The sequence below is a fragment of the Falco peregrinus genome, chromosome 15, assembly GCF_023634155.1.
Source record: "Falco peregrinus isolate bFalPer1 chromosome 15, bFalPer1.pri, whole genome shotgun sequence".
NCBI classification, from domain to species: Eukaryota; Metazoa; Chordata; class Aves; order Falconiformes; family Falconidae; genus Falco; species Falco peregrinus.
The window spans coordinates 4213956-4234918 of record NC_073735.1 but is presented as its reverse complement, the minus strand read 5'-3'; the positions used below and the strand labels follow the sequence as shown (position 1 = coordinate 4234918).

At 40.5% G+C, this 20963-nt stretch overlaps 1 protein-coding gene across 12 annotated transcripts in view; it reads right to left on the bottom strand.

Moving 5' to 3' along the window:
* Window positions 1-533: 533 nt before the first annotated feature.
* Window positions 534-20963, bottom strand: part of ZBTB44 (zinc finger and BTB domain containing 44) — a 44506-nt gene continuing 24076 nt past the window's right edge. Inside the window, exons 3-8 of one of the 12 annotated variants that reach the window (XR_008749898.1) lie at window positions 20263-20347; window positions 14599-14762; window positions 12172-12255; window positions 2989-3132; window positions 2827-2884; window positions 535-2121 (exon numbers count right to left, since the gene is read on the bottom strand). Coding sequence is in view for 7 of the 12 variants with exons in the window: in XM_055819313.1 (XP_055675288.1) it covers window positions 9523-9805; window positions 11955-12255; window positions 14599-14762; window positions 20263-20347 (833 nt within the window). In the remaining 5 variants the exon portion in view is untranslated. Of the gene's footprint in view, window positions 3133-3461; window positions 9806-11954; window positions 12256-14598; window positions 14763-20262; window positions 20348-20963 lie in introns of those variants that run through there. The other 11 variants (XR_008749895.1, XR_008749896.1, XR_008749897.1 and 8 more) reach the window with 11 other exon arrangements.

The window sequence follows — 20963 nt, the reverse complement described above, 5'->3', positions numbered from 1 at the left end:
GCTTTGGTGTCTTTTCTCTCTGGTTTTGTTTTACACAGTGCAAGGGTCTGTTTATGCACATAAACTCTTCCAACACAGTTCTGTGCACCCCATTAATACACAGGCTGTAAAATACACTGCGCTGAGTCAGAGCAGCAACTGGCAAAAGTGAAGTTCACAAAATGGGTAAGCTCTTCAGGAGCAATTTGAACACATTTCTGGAAACGCAGACTATATAAATGCTTAAGTGGACTGGGATTGTAATTTACCTTGCTCTTCCGAAGCCAGTGGACCGTTACCCGTCAGCGCTGTGGTAGCAAACCCTGAGGGATCCTTTCTCCTTGTGTGTGTGTCAAAACGTCTTCGTCACTTACACACACAAAACTGATCCTGGAATCAAGAGTCACCACCTCCACCAGCCCACGAACACATCATGGTTTCCTTGCTCCCCTCCCAACCCTTTTGGTTATTCCCCTCCGACTCAGAGGTGTACTCACCTGGGAGGCTTCTCCCCGGCCTCCAAAGAATTCAGTTCATCCACTTTACCATTCGTTTTCTGTCACAGCTATCTTTGGCCCGAGGTAGTTTGAAAGCTATACTGCACTGCAGACGTAAATGCTTTAAGCCAACAAATAATTAAGGACTGTACTTTGTTTTGGCATAAATAGATACTGCCCATATTTATTTGATGTTTCCTGATACTTAACAGCAAGCTGCTTGTAGCTGACATTGGGGTTTTTTCTTAGAAATAGCCTGGAAAGCGTCAAGAGTCTACGCAGAGAAAAAAAACAAAAGCGAAAAATACACTGCAGTACCATCAGCACTCGCCACCTCCAAACAGACCCCTCTGGAGATCAGAAAATATTCTGCTTCCTTACAATTTGTATCTTCTCCCCAAGTCCTGCCTCCCTGTGGAGGAGAAGCTTGTTTGGAGATGGGCACAGGATCGCGCTGAACCGTGCCTCTGCTTTCCACTCCAAACTCCAGAGCAGTTTGTACGGGCTGACAGAAGAGTGAAGCCAGGTTCTTGCCGGAGGTTTAACCGAGTAACCTGTTTCGTAAGAGAATTAACCCCGAAAAAGCCAGCAATGCCAGCTGTTTCTGTAGAGAAGCAGCAAGGAAGGAGTTGGTCAGTTGATGTTTTTGCATGATCGTTGTTCAAAATTCCTTCTGAACGAGCACATACAGATTGTGAGTGTGTGCACGCGTGTGCGTACAGGGGAACAAGCAGTACTCTGGGAGAAAAAACTGTTACCTTCTAAAGGATGTGTTACAAAACACAGGATCTAGCTGTATGCAGGCATAGGAAGACCGGGAATGCAGTTCTGGCAGATGCGGCGGATGGATTCCCACGTAAATCCGATCGGTTGTATGTGAATTGTGGGAGGGGGCTGTCTAGGAGTCAGCGATAGTAGCGCAGCCACGCAAATTAACAGGCAGTCGAGCAAAGTACCTCCCCTGTGTCGTGGCCATCGACTTCAGCAGTGGGACAGAAGAGTTCAAATCTCAACAACCAGAGGTAAAGGTGCAAGCAAGATATACAGATAGGTGCCCCGTATGCTCTCTAATATTTACCGGGAGACCCTGAGACCGAGACAAAGGCAACTTGCGATCAAAGGCAATTAATTCAAGCCTTTAAAGTGGTTTTCAAGCACTTGGGTCTCACTCTGGGTGCCTGCAGGCTATTCCTAAAGCATTTGCGAACAGCAGCTAAGAAAATCAGGGCTACTAGCAGCAAGTGTAAATCTGCTCTCCGAAAAGCGCATGTCTCCTCTGAAAAAAAAAAGCGTTAACAGATCCCCCAACTCAGAAGGACTGAAGAGCACACTGCTCCGAGCTGTCACCGAGGTTCTACCATGTACGCACTTACCCCTGCTCTGCTCGCTCGTGGTCTCACAGCAATCTCTGCTCTAAGAGCGGCGATGACAAGAGTTACGCTCAGTACTCTGGAGATGCAGCATACACAAGCAGCTCGTGAAAAGCGCTTTATACTTAATCCGAGCCAGGTTTCTCTTAGCAGCTTCATTTTCACCAGGATATCACATACGTAGGAATGGTGCAGTAAGCCCTGGGAGAACTCTGTTCCCTGCTCTACTACATTCTCGGTAGCTATGAGTTCAATCTCATCTCGGCCGCTCTCCACTGTGCAAAAGAAATAGTACTTCATTACTGTCAGGAATAAAATGCTTCAACGCTATAAGGAAGCCACAGAAAAACTTCAGTGGTGTACTCGTGCTTTGTTACGGACATCTAAAAGATGTTTCATGCTAAACTTACAACATATGATTGTGCTTTGGAAAAATCCGCTCCAGTCACAAGTCTGAACCTCGATATCCATCAAAGGTATGTGTTTTAGCAGTCGTGCCTTAGCTTTGTGATAGTATATGTTCATATACAGGCTTTAGATCTGTAACGGTCTGCTAAGCATCACTGCGTACTCCTAACTGGGTCTGTCTGTCTTCAAAGCAGCTAAATTCTTGCTTTTCCAGGAGACCAACAGAGGCAGAGCCTTTACATCTCATTCTCTCCAAAGCCTTCACCAGATACGTTCCCTCTCCCAATTACCCTTCTGCTAAAATACTTCTGCCCCTACACGAGGTCCTCCGGCAACTGAGAACTCGGGAGTTTAGACACTCTCCTCAAACCCCGCCACCCAAGGTTCGTCGCGGCCGCTTACTCTGCACCACGGCATGCTTTTCCATTTTCCTTTTCGCTCCCGTGTCAGATGCTGCACACCGCTGGACTGCTAGCATACGAACCACGCCAGCCTGCTTGTTATTCACACAGGCTACCGGGCAGAGTTCGAATCATTTCAGCCAAGCGGTTACAAAACTTCCATTTTCCTACCTGTGCCCTAGCTATGTGTTGATCCAGCCAGCATCCCAGCTCGGTCAGACAGGTGGGTCTGTAGGAGGCAAATTAATTTAATTGCAAGGGGTGCCAGAAACAGCAGAGGTGTATTTTAAGTCCCGTGACTCTAGGCTGTTTCAGGACTACTTTGAAGCTCACACAGCTGCAATCACGGTGACTCTGTCTACTGTCCTTTATAAACATCTTCTGCTTTGACTAATTTGATTAGGCTCGTTCTTGGCTGGCTTTCCATCAATAAAACCCCGTTCAAAAGGCGGCCCCACCGCTTTTGCAGAATACGGCCTAAAAGAAAACATTAACAAAAGGAAATGTAATATACAATGGAAAATTAAACAGAAACGTGTACTTTATTCGTAATACTCTTTACTCATATGACCTCTCCAATCATTTATTAATGCTTGCTGTGCTTTAAACTATCTTCCTCTCAATGACAGCTTCAGCAACAGCGAGTTCTCCTCGTACTCGACTACCTCAAGACTAATTATAAGCAAAAGTTATGAGAGAATGTGGCTCTAGCAACAGAGCAGCACCTTCTTTTGCAAGGTCAAAGCTGGTCTTTTGTACTACAAGCCAACTCTGGTATAGTTAAATAACGACACAAAGCAAAGATATACTCCATAAAACATTAATATTTTAATGAAAAATCTTAAGCTTCATGTTTCTATCCAAAGACACTCAAAACTAGTTTTTCTCCCCCCTTAATTTTGACCTATAATGGGACCAGTTTGGAGATTATTTTTTTTTTGTATTTTAGAACATTTTTTTTTAAAGATTAAACAACCAGGCTAGCAAAAAGGTACCCAATACATACTGTTCTTATATCAAACAAGCTAGTATTTCAATACAATGTAACTATACAGAATATATACATTACACATATGATCACAAAGCAAACACTACAGGCTCAGAACAGATTTGAAAAAACATGATATTCACATTGATTACAATAACTCTAAAAATGATTGTAACGTTGAAACGGCACTTAGTTTACAAAAAAAGTCACAAAAATATATATAGCCACCAAGAACTATGGTTCCTGAAAAATACTAATAGCCAGATAGTATTATATAAAATGTGAAGTGTATTTAAACATCGTATACATTAAAAAACAAAACCAAAACCAAAAAACAATTCTGTTAAGTCAATAAACATGCCAAGTAATCTAGCTGTGGCCAGCATCAACAAGAGAAGCTGTACTGTGGATGAGATGACGACTGGATATACGGCTGGTGACTGGAGACTGGCACAGTTAAGGGGGTTTCACTGTTACTAAAATGCACAAAGAAGCCCAACAATAATTTAATTCACATTTTTTCCTCCAGCTTACTCTTTTCCCTCTTTGGGGTTTCACCATAGGGCAGCACCTAGAGTGAAGGCACTGCAGGAACAGGGCAAAGAAGCTGTCCAAGAACTTGGTGTAGCCAGGGCTATAGGTCAGAATATCAAAAGCATGCATCAGCTAAACGAATGGTTAAACAAAATCACTCCTCTGGGGACTTCAGCAACCCTCAGGAAGACTGCAGGTACAGTTGCCACACAGGCTGGCAGCACCAGAAACTGATTCAGCTATTTATTTTATTTTTTTTTTTAGTGCAACCCGATTTGAGACCTGTGGGACACTGAATTACTGTGATAGCACACATTGAGTTAACAAAAACCCAGAGCAGTAAGTACTGTTGCATTTAAAAAAATTCACATTTGTTTTTTATGGTACATTTCCTCCAATACTTTGAACCGATTCTATTTGCTAGGGACCTCTGATGTGGCTGAGGTACCGTCCGGCCTTGAACCCTCTTATCTGTCATCAAGGTGCTATGGAATTTATTATGTCCATAACTGGAGATGAGAAACCTCCAAAACTGGGTTTCACCTCATAAGCAAAACTCGAACTTAATCGATCTGAATGAAAATTAGCTATTTTCCATATTCTGATGGTGTGGAAGTTGTAATGGATGTAGGAGCGACAGGTGCTCCTGCATCTGCATTTTCTCCATCCCTGCAGGGTGCACAAAGCTCCCGTTCTATTTGCATATAAAATGCTTCATGGTTCGTCTCAGAGAGAGACCGGCAATAGTCTCAGTGCTCTTACATCCTGGGGCTGGAGGGGAAAGCCAGCAACCAAGAAGCGACTGAAGCCCTCATATAAAAACTTTAAACCATAGCTTAAAAACAATAAAATTTTATCCCGTAAGGGACATATAGGGATCATAGTCTTATAAAATATATTTTACTGCATTGGCAGCTATTACTTTTTAAAAAAGTTTAAATTCATACCTTTTAGACTCAGGATACATGTGAACCCAGAACCATTTTCAATAACCTAGTCTACTAATCTCTCAGTATGAGAGACTTGACCATAGTATCTGCGAGCCTGACAACTGAACTCAAACTGTAGTAAGACAGACAAATCGTCAGGAACACACACCTTTTTTAATGTGGTGTAAGAACAGTGACAAGCAGCTCTTACGGGGAGCTTAAGCTGCTAAAAGTGTAGGTATCCCCATGGACTTCCAGGGGAGTTGTGCTATGTGTCTGCATCGAAAAACAAAACAAACCCTTACAACCTGGCCAAAACTCCCGCACAGTGAAAACCTAACTTCTTTTTCTTCCACTCTTTGCAGGGAAATAGAAAGCTTCTGAATCTTCTCCCCTCTCCCAAAACACCATGATAAATCAGGAAAAAGCCTATCCCTTCCCCTCCCATTGTTCCCATCAGACGTACTGCTCTACACAATATGCAAGGAGTAAAGACCCCACACAGACTCCGAGAATCCGGGTCCCTGGCATACGGCAGAACCTTGCTAGTTCTGTGGTAGTAAAGGCACTCTGCTTGCAAAATAAATGGGCGAGGACAGGATTTTCCACTGAGTGCAAAGATTGGTGCCGCATGGGAGGAGGATACGCAAAAAGCAAGACATAAATCATTTGGTGAATTCATTTGGAGACTACTCATTGACAAAGAAACTGCTGCAATGTGTTGTGCGTGTAGCTATTTGGAAGAAATTCTAAACAACTTGTAAGGGCCACAAAGATGAGAAAGGGACTAGAACATCTGCCGTACAGGCTGGGAGTGATTGGGCTGTTCGGCCTGGGGAAGGCTCAGGAGGATCTTATCCATCTGTGAAACTACTGGATAGAAGGGGGCAGAGAAGATGGAGCCAGACCTTTCTCAGTGGGCACAAAGTGAAAAACAAGAAATCCCATGCAAACATACCGAAACCTTTTTAACAGTGAGGGTGGTCAAACACTGGAACAGCTTTCCTAGAGAACTTGGGGAGTCTCCATCTTCGCAGATATTCAAAATCTGACTGAGCAACCTGTTCTCGCTGATTCTGCTTTGAGCATGAGGGTTAACTAGATCACCTCCAGAGTCCCTTCCAGTCTCAACTGTTCCGCGATTCTGTGATCCTTGTCACACAGAAACATAAATGCATACCAAATAATGGGGGTTTCCGGGGGTGTGGGGGCAGGAGAGAAAAAATTACAGAAAAAAAACAGAAAAGAAAAGAAAAAAAAAAGAGGAAAAAAAGAAAATGCAGTCCAGAGTTCAAAATCCTCTGATAATGTACTGAAAGAAATTTATACTTTAGGTTTAATCCCAAGTGTAGTTTAAGGCAAGTTTCTTCTAGCTTAGTTAGATATCTATCTTGCTCAATTTGGAATCTAAGCGTATTAGCAACAGAGATTGTTTTAAGGTGTCCTATGCTTTTACATCTCTCCTGTGAAGAACACCAGTGTTTCAAAGAACTGAACACTTCCAACAAGTTAGGGACGAGAAATAAAACAATATTTGTGTTTAATCTGTGTTCACTTCTATGGAGAAAAGAGATACTAACAAGAAACGATTACAAACAGGAGAACTAACAAGTAAACCCAACCCTAAAACTGAACAAACCAACAAAAAAAATCCTCTAAAAACTCTTATTGTTCCTGCAGTTGAATCAGACTGAAAAGTGGGAACTAAATTAAGATGTTTCACGGAGATTACAGGGTTAAAAAGAGAATGTGTAACATAGCGTGATGACCAATGAAACCCATGACTTGCCTTGTACCAAGGTGTTAACAGTTAATGATACTCATTTCTTTTCAAGGAAGAACAGATTAGAGCTGCAAAGTCGTCTTAGCTTTTATTTCCCCTTCTCTTTGGTATTCAGAAAGCAGTTTGCCTTCTGACACAAAATTTTAAGCCTTAAAAATCCAATATCCAGATATGTCTATTCTGTATTTGCACTTCTCCTCACTGATAAACTGTTCAGCAAAATATCTAATGGGTGAAAATGATCAGATTCCAACAGAAGATTACGTCCGTTTATATCTAACCACCTTTGATCATTACATCCGTACAGTCTGGAAATGTGTTTCTGTGTGAAGTACTTTTTACTACATGAATCACAAAGGATCCTCATACCTGCAAGGTGGAGTAACACTTGTTAGAAAAAAAGCAAATTATGTATGTGAGTTCAGTTTCATAGCCCTATAATTCAGGATAAAGCTCAGCAAAAGACCTTGTCTTGTCTCACTGGCTTCTCAGTTGCAGAAATCAGAACTGGAAGAGAATTGGTCTTTAAATTCAGCCCATCAACAGACACTGGACTAATTCACAGTACAGCATCCCAAATGAAGAATTTCTCCTTCAAGCCCTTTTAAGAAGACTTACACAGGTAGACATACAAGACTGAATTGTAGCAGAGAACTTCTTTGCAGCGTGATGCTAAAACACCCTTTGGATCTGGCGGAGAAACTTCATTCCAGCAACTTGGAAAGGACTTATATCCCAAATGTTTTTGCTCTATCTAACTAAAATGTGGTTTATTGACCTAAAACACAGCAGAGAAAAATTTTAAAGTCACTGAAACCCTTTAAGCTCTTTCCAAAGGGCAATAAACTTTTTTCCTTACGGAAGCTGGCTATTAGTAGAAACAACTCAGACCTACAGAGTATCAAAGCTGCCTAAGCTAACTGAATACAAATTGATCTTGCCATATAATACGACTTTTGTGTCTTCTGTTTCTTCAGAAGCAACCTTTCTCTATTGGTTTCATTTCCTCCTCATATTTGCCTAAAACAAATCCGAACAGAAAGCAACAATTTAAAAAAAAACAAACAACAACCAACCAAGATTCAAAACTAAGGGAGTATATCATGCCTTTGGAATACTAAGATCAGGTAATACCTACTTGCTCAGCATGTCATCTGTAGGCGACAGGCATTTGGCATCAAACACCGAGTTAACTTAAGAAGCAGTAAGAAAAATCACAAACCTCCTAATATATTTCCTGATTTAGGTTTCAAAGCAGTACTATAGCCCAAACAGCCTCGACAAAACAAGACTCACTGCTCTGAAAATCCCACACCCTAAATTTGCAGCTTTTTCTAAATATGGAAAAATGAAATTGCAAATCTTTCAATTTATTGCTTACTTGAGCTGTGTATGTAGCTGGAGTAATGGCCTTTAATAAACCGAGTTGGCAAGGACTTAAAATGTTTTGAAACAGGAACAATTCATCATTGCTATATAGGTTTTTTGTAAACAACCCCCCGTTGGGTTAGAAAGATGGCCTCTAAAGAGAGTAAATTGCTCGTTTTGTCCAAAACAGACTAATAAAAATCTCAGAAACTATACATGCATATGTATAAACAAAAAAATGTGCAATAACACACAAAAGAGCTCATTTTTTTCCCATCTGTAAACTCCCTCTAGCTAGCTTTTGGAGATTAGTAAAGATACAGTATACATGACAGGGGGAAGTGATCAGATCTGCAAACAATCTAGCCACGACTTCAGAATTTCTGTTTGGGAAAACCTTCATTTTCATACATTTCATGTAGAAGGTCCCCCTTCTACAGAAAGATACAGTCATGAGATATTTGTCAGGCTTGCACGGATATACACTTTCCTATCATCCTCAATTCATTATGCACCATCAGACTTCTGACCGTAGTATTTCCACGTCTAACCTTAGATGGGCAAATCTAGACAGGCTACCTGATCAAGCAGTTTCTAAAAGGACTGGAATATAAGAAGTAGGAATACCTGGCATGACATCTCTTGGTTTGTCAAAACTGATTCATCTGAGATGAAAAGGGACAACGTGTTTTTAAAAAGCCTGTGACTGTTAGTTTCAAAAATGCTTACTGTTTCCAAGAAAAGGGTTACAGTAAGCGCTTTGAAAAACAGCAGGCACAGAGATAGGAAGTGTCATTTTTCTTTTTTTATGCAGAAGATTAAAGCATCCACTCAAAACTAGTCAAAACTGTTCAATAATGATTTCCAATGCATCCTTTTGTTTGTCATTTTAAAAAGGTTTCCTCTGATTTCTTTCCCTTAACCAGAGGGTCTGCAGAAGCAAGAGAAACTTAATGAGCTGCTCTAACTGTGGAAGAAGAAATAGTTAAAGTGATCTGAATCAGTTGTTCTTCTTTAGAAGTGTATCACAGCTTCCATGATGTTCTGACAAGATCTTTTTGTGCATTCAGTCTTAAATATTTTCACAGAAGTGATCATTCAGTCATGAAAAATAATCTAACATCTGTTGCAGTTTTCTGTTTAAAGCGTAGCTTACAAAGTAAAAAGGGAAAATCTCCCCACTTTTGTTTAAAAAAATTAAATTAAAATGTACAGGACCAAACACAGGCACTTTCCAAAGAACAAAAATGAAACCAAACCATGAATTATTCAATAGTAATAGATGACAGCTCCGGTTTCGGAGGGTCACCTGTGGTTGCCTCAGCAGTGGCGTTAGTCTTTGGCTGCTCTGGCATATCTTCTTCCTTCTCTGCCAACCCACCCAGAGACCCCAAGGGGAAAGTGCTTTCACAATTCTGAGTTGACGACACCTGTGAAATGACAGGCATTTGGACAGAAGAGTTGCTTTCAAAGCCATGCTCCCCTAGCTCATACTGCCCGAGGGTCTCTTCTTGTTCCTGGTTTAAGTAGTCCGGTACTAGGAAGTCACTAGAAGAGGGGCAAAGGACAGAAGAGAAATGTCATTTCTCACACAAACATTAGCGATATCAGTTTCTGTGTATCAGTTAACATCACACAAGCTATGCACTGCATTGCACAGAGAACAAAGATACTCATTTCACATTGCTCCAAGATCATCACAGCGACATACTTCACTAAGCACTATAACCTGGTTCTCATTTAAACACACAGAGAATGTATTCAAAGGCAGCTATTTCGCATCGCTTTGCATCCATTATTTCCTACACAGCAACTTGTTATTTAGATTGTATCACCTGGATGAGAATGAAAGTTAATGGCTGGAACATCATACGGCACTGAAAACCCCATTGAAAAAAGCACGCACTCAACCTTTAAAAACAGAAACAAAAATGAGTTCAGCACTGGCAAAGATGTGGGCCTTTTCCACCACTGAGGTAAGACCCACCCGAGAAACAGCAGCAGCACTCCTCTAAGAGGGGACAGGCTGTAAACAGAAGCATGAGGCAAGGAGGCAAGGGTTCTGCTGGAAGCGTACGGAGGCTGCCAACCACAGCGGTGTTCTGTGATGTTGACACGTATCACACTACTGTGAAAAGAAAGGAATTGCGTTTCCTTCCCGTTTCAGTACTTTCTGGACCACAGCTCTGTAACTTACTCTTACCAAATGATGGCTGAGCGCACCCAGAGAAAATCTACGAAACTCTCCAGTAGTATTTGCAGAGCATAAGGACATAAAGAAAATAAGGTTTCTTGGCAAATTTTCAGCACCAGACATGTAAGTTTGTACTTGAGGCAAGTATATACATGTTACATATATGCACATTTATTTATATGCTTTGTTCCTCCTTGTATTAATGCACTTTAAAGCAGTCCTTTTCTTACATGACAGCAGCATTCACTGCTTCAAATCCAGATTTGCAATCAACTAGGCTAAACCTAGTGTCTGTACATTCAAACTAAAGGAAGGCCTACGGACAACTGAAATCACACACTTCAATCTGACTTTAATTCGACGACAACAATAAAATGCTTACCACAATCATGGCATCATCATCCCTTAAGAGTTCTCGCTCTAGTTTTGGCACAAGTGCTAAGAACAAGAACTGTGTAAACCCACAGATTTGAAGCGCTTGTACTTTTAAACAATATTCTGTTGGAAAAAACAGTGACTGGCTTTCCTGGTTTGTTTCGTAGTTTTTTCATCCTACTTCGCTTCTGAGATAACAGGACAAAATGCTGAAATGTTTTGTAGGGGAAAAAGCATGATGTCTAGAGATCACCAGGGATGCTATTGTAGATGCCACAACATTTACAATACATTTCTTTTGCATTGCTGAATACAGATGACTGGCACACACCAAGCTGCACTCTCTCCATACATTTAAGAGCTGAGATCTATCTTTCTCTTTCCTCATTCGCTCTCACATTTTCCCATCTCAAATTCCAATGGTTACAAACATTTATTTCAGTATGAGAATACAGGCTAGTCTGATGCCTCAGAAGCCTTTTAATAGTCTTTAGTGAAGTGTGCTTATGAGATATGCCAAGACTTTTGTGCCCTGATAAACGAGATGTCCAACTGGCCCTTACTAGTCCAAACCCTATTAGTCTAATAATTTAGTAAAATGTTACCTAGAAAATGAAAAAAGAGAAGGTATAGAGTCATGCAATCTTTCCACAACATCCACCATCAAGCAAGTACTTAAAATGAAGTCGTAAGGCTATGCCCTATGTAAGCGCACAGGCCATGTATGAGATTTTGAATAGCAAATCATTTACAGAACTCCACAGATGCTATAGCACAGAATGCTAGGACTTAACACTATTAGCCTGTCCACAGACAGCACTGAAAAGAGAAATTAAGTAGCCCAGAAGCAGCTTCTGCATATCACTCGATTCTTCAGTGCCCTCCTATATAGCTTAGACGCTGCAAGACAGATCAGATACAACAGAGAGTGGCGCAAGAATGAATTTGACTGGAATTAGCTGGCAACCTGATGAGAGGCACAGCAGGCTGCCCTGAAAGCAGGAAAAGATGATTTAGGAAAAAAAAAAAAAAAAAAAGAAAAAGAAAAAGAAAAAAAAAAAAGAAAAAAGGAATTAAAAAAAAAAAAAAAGGCACGTTTCCCTGTTAGGTTTTTGCTGTGCACCTCACCTGCTCTGGAAGTAGTTTGCTAGCTCTGACGCTTCATGGTTCAAGCTCCTCAGGTGAACGATTAAATTTCCAGAGTTGGTGAACATGGCGCCACATGTTTTGCACTCGTAAATCCGAGGCTTGCGGATAATATGCCGGGAAACCCGCATGTGGTGTTTATATTCCCCGAAGGAAGTGAAAGTGGCACTACATATCTGGCACCGGAAACAGCGTTTACCTTCGTGCTTCAGGCGATGCATCTTTAGCGAGTAAGCTCGGGTGAACTTTTTCCCACAGCGGTCACACTGAAATGGTTTAATGCCTGCGGAAGAGAGAGGAAAAAAAACCCAAAACATTCACCTTTTGTAATGAGAGGTCACTGGCAAAATCCTTCCAGACTCCTAACAGCGAAAGCACAGCAGCTGTGGCCACTCACAGCAAAGCGCTGGTTTAGGAAGAAATTCTCCGTTTCACTTTAAAATGGCAGAAACAATTAGAAGAGAGCTACGTTTTCTCAGATCCAATTGTCAAAAAATTTCCTAACAATGTGACCTGTCCATAACGCTTGCGCGCCTTCCTCCCCACAGTTCAAAACGAACACAAGCCTCCATGGATTATGCTATGGATAAGGTCCTGAGCCACAGCCAAAAACTATCTGATGCAGCAGTCATCTCAAACCGTCTTTGAACTCCTTTGATCTTGGGAGATTCTTGTGCCAGACTGGTTCCCAACAATGCAATTATCAGACTACCCTTAATTGCAGTGTTTTTTTCTGGCTGCCTTTGGCCTCAGAGAAGTGTTCTGGCAGGGGGACCCTGTGCACAAGGATGCCCCTGTAATGCAGCAGGAATGGTGATAAAAGGGTGAAGTAGCAGCCTTTATATTGCGTGGGAACCTCTCTATACAAGAATTTTCAGCAACTTTGCATGACAGACAGCTAAGACAGTTTAGGTTCATGCCTCATTTTTTTCTTGTATTAATTTAGAAATTCTGTTAGGCGTTCATTTTTCATTTATCACAGGCACTAATAAAACCCTAAAACACATGAGCTCTGCAACATGTTGCAGTGGCTGGGAGTATGTAATCACACCCAAACAGAACTATTACAACATAATAGACTGAATCACCAAAAAGTTAAGATTTAATAAAAAGACTGAACTCCAGAAAGTGTGGAAATCCAAACACGAGGCCAAGAATCTGGAATATGGAGCTCCATTCATAATAGGGCTGTCAAGGAATAAAAAAAGGATTTTTCAAAAGGCTGAATGTGCATCAGTCCAGGCTGTTAATTCCACCAGTCTTTCACTCTGCTTTCCTTACATTCAAAGCGGGAGCTGAACTTTTAATTGGGGCTTTTATACAGAGAAAGCTGTAGTTACGGTTACACTGAAACTCCTTGTTAAGCATGTGAAAGCAAGTTAATATACTAGAATATTGTCTCGTGGAGCTAAAACTTTTCATGCTTTCGTACTGTCCAAGGGCATCTACTTCCTCTGATAAGTCCGAGGAAAATCTCTTCAGCCATTTTGCTTATGTGAAAACACTTTCAACATCTGCAAGTTCTGAGAGTTTCTTCTGCGTGCTAATTACTGTAACACAGCTATTTAAATCTCTCCCAACTTTGCCCAGGGGTTGCCAGTTGACAGGTCGGCCACAGATGCTTTGCTGAAGCCTGTCTGGCTGCTGTCAGTTAAGACTTTAGCAACCAGCCTGGGATAGTTTTGCACCTGATATGCCCACAAAGTTTGTATTAAACATGTATTATTACCGCTGGCCTAAACATAGTCTGGTCATTTTGCTTGAAAGGTTTTGACAAATAATTGCTGACAGTGGAAAAAATTACATCTTGACACTTGAGGTTGCTCTGCCCAAAAACAGTACAGCATCTGTGCGCGGGCTTGAGTCAAGCTCAATCCAGCAGATGCTAAACCATGAGGCTCAGTGCTAAAGCGCAATAACCCTTTAATATCCCCTTCATTCGCTCAAATGTCAACACTACTGCCAGATAACGCTGACAGGTCTTGAACACCGACAGCAAAGACATTAGGAGTTCATACTTGTTAGGAATCAAAATAAATGTACCAATTTGGGGATCAAGACTCAGAGGAGGCATTCACATGAACCTTTTGCTACCTGTACTCTATCTGTAGTACCTAAATTGATCATCAAACCAATCCAGTTGTCCTGCAATCCCTCCAAACACTCTGAGATTGAAAGGTATACAACTTTCTTCAATGCAAAGACATTAGATAGAGCGTAGTTTCTTATGGCTGCAAGTCCCCTCTAAAACACAGCAGACAATTACAACATGTAAGAGGAAGAATTTCGATCTACATCACTTCTTTAGTATAATAAAAACCCCAGTATACTTTATTTCATCTCAAACCTTTATCATGAAACTGACTTATTCTGATGGGTGTCAGACAATCAGATCTTTTTTCAGTCCACACAAATGCTAATCATCCATGAACAGAGCTATCAGTCAGATCTGATGTATCAAAACAAGCATTCAGTGAGACATACCTCTAACCAATCTTTCTGAAATCGGTTCTCAAACACTTGGCAGGTGATTAAAAAAGAACTGCATTATTTTATTTGCGGCACAGTGAGCAAAACCCTGTGAGTCTATAAATGAGCAATTTTTGGAAGCAGTAACGTTTCTTACCTGAGTGGATAAGCATGTGTTGTTTTAAGTTCTGAATGCGAGTGAACCGGACCCCGCAGGTTGGACACTGAAAAGGTCTGTCTGGACCATTTGGGCTGGGTCTCTCTGTGCTGCTGGTAGAAGGAGCAATGTAGAGTTGGTAGGGATACTGAACGTTCTCCAAACTACAAAGAAAAAATTCACTGATTTACAAGCAAGCTAAAGAAAAAAAAAAAACCTAAGAAGCCTTGTCCGTGGAAATGTGAACGTTGAACACATTTGTATGAGAAGAAAAAAAAGACCAGCGCTTCACATTTCTGTTGAAATCGGTATCTAGGTTGGAAATCTCTGCCTCTATAGCAACACGTCTGACCTGCATCTGAAGTCTTATCGCCACTGACTTCACACACCTGAACAAAACCAGAGGATAACCTCTGCCTTCCATTTCTTTGGGCAACAGGTCTGAGCACCAGCTGCAAACTGAACTTTATTTTCCAGGCACGGGCATTTTCTCAGGCATATCGATGACTTACAATCAGCAAACAGTCCCTGAAGGCAGAATTTAAAGAACGGAGCAAATTGGAAAGCAAAGGAGTGTTTTGCAGTTTCAGTGATATTTACACACAAAATTAAAGCCCATTCATTTTCATTTCAATCCAAGTCCAATGAACAAACATTAGTATCTACAACTACATATTGTTAAGCTTAGAATATTAATCTAATTAATCAATTCTTGCTCCTTGTCTGATTCAATCAGCTCTGAGAATAGTTCAAGCTATTCTCTGTTAAAAAGATTCTATGTTAAAAAACAGCACACAGACTATAATAAAGGAATGATTTAACTTTCCAAGTAATTTATTTAAAACTGACTAATTGCTTCTCCATAGCCTCTAGCTGCAAACTGTTTAAGGGAACTGTTTAAGCGTTACAATCCCAGTCCTCTGGCAAGGAACTTGCTTTGCTAAAGGGCATAGTAAACTAAAAACAAATCTGCTGGTACAAACATAATAGCAATAGGAGTTTGTACTTACCTGGGGTTTCCCTTTCCTGAGCATTAAGGTCTATATTTGTTGTTGAAATAGATATTTCAGCTTGCTCGCAGCCTGACAGAAGATCAGACATCACTGGCAGCAGGGAACTGCTCTGACCCGGAATATTCCACAGCCAGAACAATGCAATTTTAGTTTTACTAAACCGTAATGTCTGAAATCTATTGAGAAAAAAGTACAACGATGTCTCCTGTTGCACACAGTCAGAAAGTCTCCCTGACTGAACAAATCCTTTCCCTGCTCTGCTTCCATCTCAAGCCCAGATTACTGGTTTCAAGGTTCGGCTGAATTTGTGGGCTTCTAATGTTCACGGGAATGAAACGTGCACCTTGCAAAAATACATTCTCCTACATCATACAAAAATCCACAGACCAGATCAGCACAGGACGGCAAAGAACTAGGGTAATCTCTTTAAAATCAATACCTTAATTGTCTTTATCTCCTCTGGAAATGGATGTCAATACAACTGTGAGAACTGGGCGTCTGAATTCAAAATACAATGATGGGTGTCAGCAGCAAAAGTTCCAATTGTATAATTTATCTGGAGAGTGAGGGAGCACCAGCTCTCCCTCGATACACACAGGATGAAAGAGCTTCCTGCAGGAGTTCAGTATCAATCAAGTCTGTAAAAACCCAGAAGGATTTCTGCTCTCATGCAACTGGAATATTTGCTCTAAGGAAGAAATTTTATTGTCCTTCGATTCTTTTTATAGACAGTAGGGTCCTAGAGAGCTGTGGAAAACATAGATGCTGACATACTTGTTGATCTTTGCTAAAGGGAGTATTTCCAAGAGGGAAGTTACCAGCTCATGCCCTGGGCCTGGCAGAGTGTAGTTCCCTGCCGTGTATAGGTCTAAAAAGGCCAGCTGAGGCCTCATCAGACCCACTTGAAACAAATGAGGGTATTTGTAAACACGGGTTCTGATTTGTCTAACCAAATTTCTGACAAACCCTGGCGCTCCCCTCCCTCCCTGTGAGCAGATCACTAGATAAAGAACAGATTTTTCTCTACTCAGACACGGAAACATTAGTTTTGTCTCTGGAGTTGGTATGACCATACACTTTCCACTTTACCAGTGACAACTCCACCAACACAGACCAACAGACCGATCTGTTATCAAAAAAAAAAAAAAAGGAACAACATTGCAAAAAACGTGTAAGGCATAGAAGTTCAGCTGCCGTAACAGCCTAGTAATCAAATGGCCAAATGGATCTGGGCCCAGGATGGCCAACTTGCCCCTCATTTGACAAATGTCACACAGTCTGGCTAAGGGGCACGTTCCTTCAGAAAAGGTTTCCTTGCACTCAGCTGATCAGAGAATTCACAATCAAAATTTTCACAGCTACGTGCAACAGAAGCGACAGCTGCGATGCAGGGTTGATAAAAGGGACAACAGGCTGGCCAGCCAGAACTCCTGCTCTTGGATGTACATAGACACACACAGGTAGTGTGCTCAAATAAGTATTGCGTTTGTTTTCTGCGACATTTGCTTTATAGAGAACTTCAGCTTCTGGTAACACAATTCTCAGGTTCTTCCTCCCTCCTTCTTGTATTAAGGGACTGTGAGGAGGCAACAGCGCATTGTGCTCTGAGAGCTTCCTAGGGAGACACTCAAACTAGGACAGAAATTAGGAATCACAGCCCTCCTTTTTTTTCCCAGCTTTCTCAGGCTAGTTCATCCTCAAAGCCTGTACTGGTGCCAGCTTCTCTGCAATTGAAACAGCCAGGAGAAGCGCTACGGGGACAACCTTCCCAGCAGAAATTGAAAATAAAGTTTTGGTTTTTCCTACATAAAAGCTTCACAATGAGAAAGGCTGATTAAAGCAGATCAAATGGCAATCAGGAGGCTCTCCAGCTACCAGTGACTGGCATGTCTTTTTCCATCCTTACACTGCAAGCAGGCTGAAATACCTATTGGTGACACAAGCGCGCACCTTAGCACAATGAACAAATTACATTTAAAACACAAACATATTTTCTCTCCCCTGCTTCTTTTTCTCCATATATACTCAATGGCATGCAATTTGTGCTAAATGTGGCATTTAACAGTTGAGATTCGTCTAACATCTCAGATAATTTCTCTAACAGCTAGACAAAGAGATAGGTTTAAAATGTTTTCACTGCAAGGTTAAAATATTCTACTTGCATTTTTTTCTTCTCTTCACCAAGAGGTTTAACTGTGTAGAACAACACTCTGACAAATGTGAATGCCAAAATGCTCAGTGAGCCTAGAAACATTATCTATTTGTAAATAACACTTATTTTAGAAAAGTGGAGGCTCTCATTATATTGGATCAGAGAGTTCTTTTATAATTGAGTCTTTGCAACTCCTTTTTAAATCAGCAAACTGATACAGAGGCTAACTGTTAAACCAGCCAAGGCTGAATTACAGATCTATGTCAGAAAAGTATATTACAATCCAAATGTGAAATATCAGAGAAAGAATGCATCAGACTTCACTGTGAAACAGTAGTTTTAATACGTAACAAATTCCTGTGTGTCTATTAAGCTGACAACAATTACATGTGACCTGCTGTTTATGAAACGCTGACTATGGAAGAGGACCAATTAATGACGTTAATTATTAACACAGAAACAGAAGAGATAAGATGTTTTAAACTTTGAAATATTTATGATTGTTTCCATGGTGGTAAGGATGTAATACTGAAAGACCTTTAGATGGACTAGTCTTTTGCTTTGTTTTATGAACAGAAATATAACATATACTTGCCAAAAAAAAAACCCATTTCTCACTACAAACTTGCATTGTCCACTCACAACTGATTTTGACATGTTGAGAATTTCTGCTAATAAAGCAATGTACAACATGGACTTAAACTAAAGGTGCATTTAAAAAAAAACACCACAACAAAACAAAAGTAAAGAGGGGGAGATTTTCTCCATCCATATGATTAACTGATCACGTCTTCATTTGATTCAGCTAGAGATATACATTTTATCTTACTCAGAATTCTTGTGCACCCAAAACTGCGTGTCCAAATTGCTACACAGAGAATGACAGGCTGTATTTATTTGCTGATGTGCCCATCCAGTGCTTGAAATGGGAATTTAGAAGTTCGGTGCTCAAAGGGCTGTCACAGCGTATCAGAATGCCCTGTCCCATCCTGACAGGCATACACATACGTGCCTGTGAAAGAAAACTTTTTGGGACTTGAAAGCACCATTTTACACATTTAATTGATTGACAGAATAAGCAGAGTCTTGGCACTTTCACTTGAATTTATAAAGTACATCACTTGGTAGAAAATTTTAGTTCTGGAGTCCAAAATTCTCATAAATTCCCCTATCTGTTCATTCCTTACTGTGATATAAACTACATGCAAATTCTAGTTCATTTTGCTGATGCTTCTGTTACTCTGAGACTAATTATTTTCAAATTTGGGCATAAACTAAGGCAAATATTCTTTCCTTTGCTGCATGGAAGAGACCTTTAAGTGGGAATTTTCAGTGCGTTTAAAGGATTTTATTTATCCTGAATTATTCTGTGCAGTTTGCACCAAAGCTCTGCAATTTTATAGGAAATTTCTGAAATAATCCTCTGCTGAAAATATGTATGCCACTTGACTTTAGAATTATAGCTTTAAAAAACCTGGATTAGTTCTAATGTAACATGTGCTCCTACTATCAATTCATACCCTAAATGCTGGGTATTATTTTTATACTGAGGTTGGTTTAGCAAATAGATAACATCTTCTGTGTCATACAAAAAAATCTTATCTAGGCAGTTATTTTCCCTCCAGATTTAATCCTGCAATGGGACAGGTTTTAGATGGAAATGTCAGGAAAGGTTTTACGAGCTATGAAAATGCAGCTCTTGATAGTTATCTCTATAGGGAGTTTCACTTGACACAGTTTCTGGAACAACTCCCAAAGGTTCACACTTCTTCCTCAGATCCACTTGTCTAACAAAACACTATGCAAAAGCTAGCTATACACACACTTGACACACCGCAAAAGCAAAGAAATAGAAGTCAAACCAGTTCTGTGTACCCTTGTAGGCCACTTGCAGGTACATCGCTTCGGTCTGTGAGAACTACGATACATCTTTGACCAAAGAGACCCATTTTGGTTTGGCCTTCTCTGCCAAAAAGACCGCTAAATATTTACAGTAAAGTGACACACAGCATCTTAGTAAAAAGCTACACGCAGAAAGTTTGGGAGAAAAGATTTCAGGCTGCTCTGCCTGTTCTGTGGTTTATGGCAATAGCAATCTCTGGTGAAGCCAAGACTAGGCACTTGTTCTCATTTTGTTGCTTTTGTGCCTTTACGTCAGCTTTAGCATGCATGCAACTACCACACCTGTTTCACAGTAAAGATTTTTTTTCAAATTGGCATTAATAAAGAGCAGTGATGAAGGAACAGTAAAAACATGAATATCTTTCTTCACCAGTGTTGCCTGGAAATAGACAGGAAATGAAGGAACAGGTAAGCAAATTCTGACTTTCATCACCTACATTCTTCTACAGCATCTGAACCTTCAGGCACTGATTGTATGTTGATCAACACAGAGAATTAGATGTACAAACAACTAAACATTCTGGGATTAAGGCTGGGTAGGTTAATTACAGCACAGCACTTGCTGCAGAACAGTTTGCACACTACATTGGTACATACCGATCATCATCATCTGCATGAGCGTTAGTGCCAGAGGTACTCTGGAGTGTGGGCAATCCCTCCGTAACCCCCTCATCTATTGAGCCTAGGCAAAGAAAAAAGGGCAATTTAATGCAAATAAGTGTTCAAAAAGGGTTGGGGGGGCTGGTAAATACATATAAAGCTTGCTTTCCCAAATCTGTGAGAGACACTGCTTCCTGGGTGATAAGATACTAAAATTGTCTTGGGAAAATCATTTCGAAAACCCAGAAGCAACATGTTCCAAATCAGCTTCTCCTCTGCACAGATTATCTAGCAAATGGACAATTCAATAAAGGGCAAATATTTGGCACACCTAGAAAATGGAAAGAATCTATGTTAAATACAGCCAGAGTTTTCAAAACACATCCAGTACTAACACTGTAAAGCAGAAATGTTACCTTCACCTAAAGGGACCATTTCATCAATTTTCAAGACTTCTTAAACAATAAAGAGTTCCATCCTGCTACACTACATTGCTTTTGTGTTCCAAATCTTCCATATATATATATATATATATATATATATATATATAAAATATATCTGTTCCCTGATAACGTCTTCACTTATTGATAAGATACTGAGACAGGAAGAGCCCTCTGAGAAATTAGAAATGCAGCACAAAAGAGACCACGCATCTGTTTGCAAGGGAAATTATACACAAAACCAGAGCTTTGTTCAGT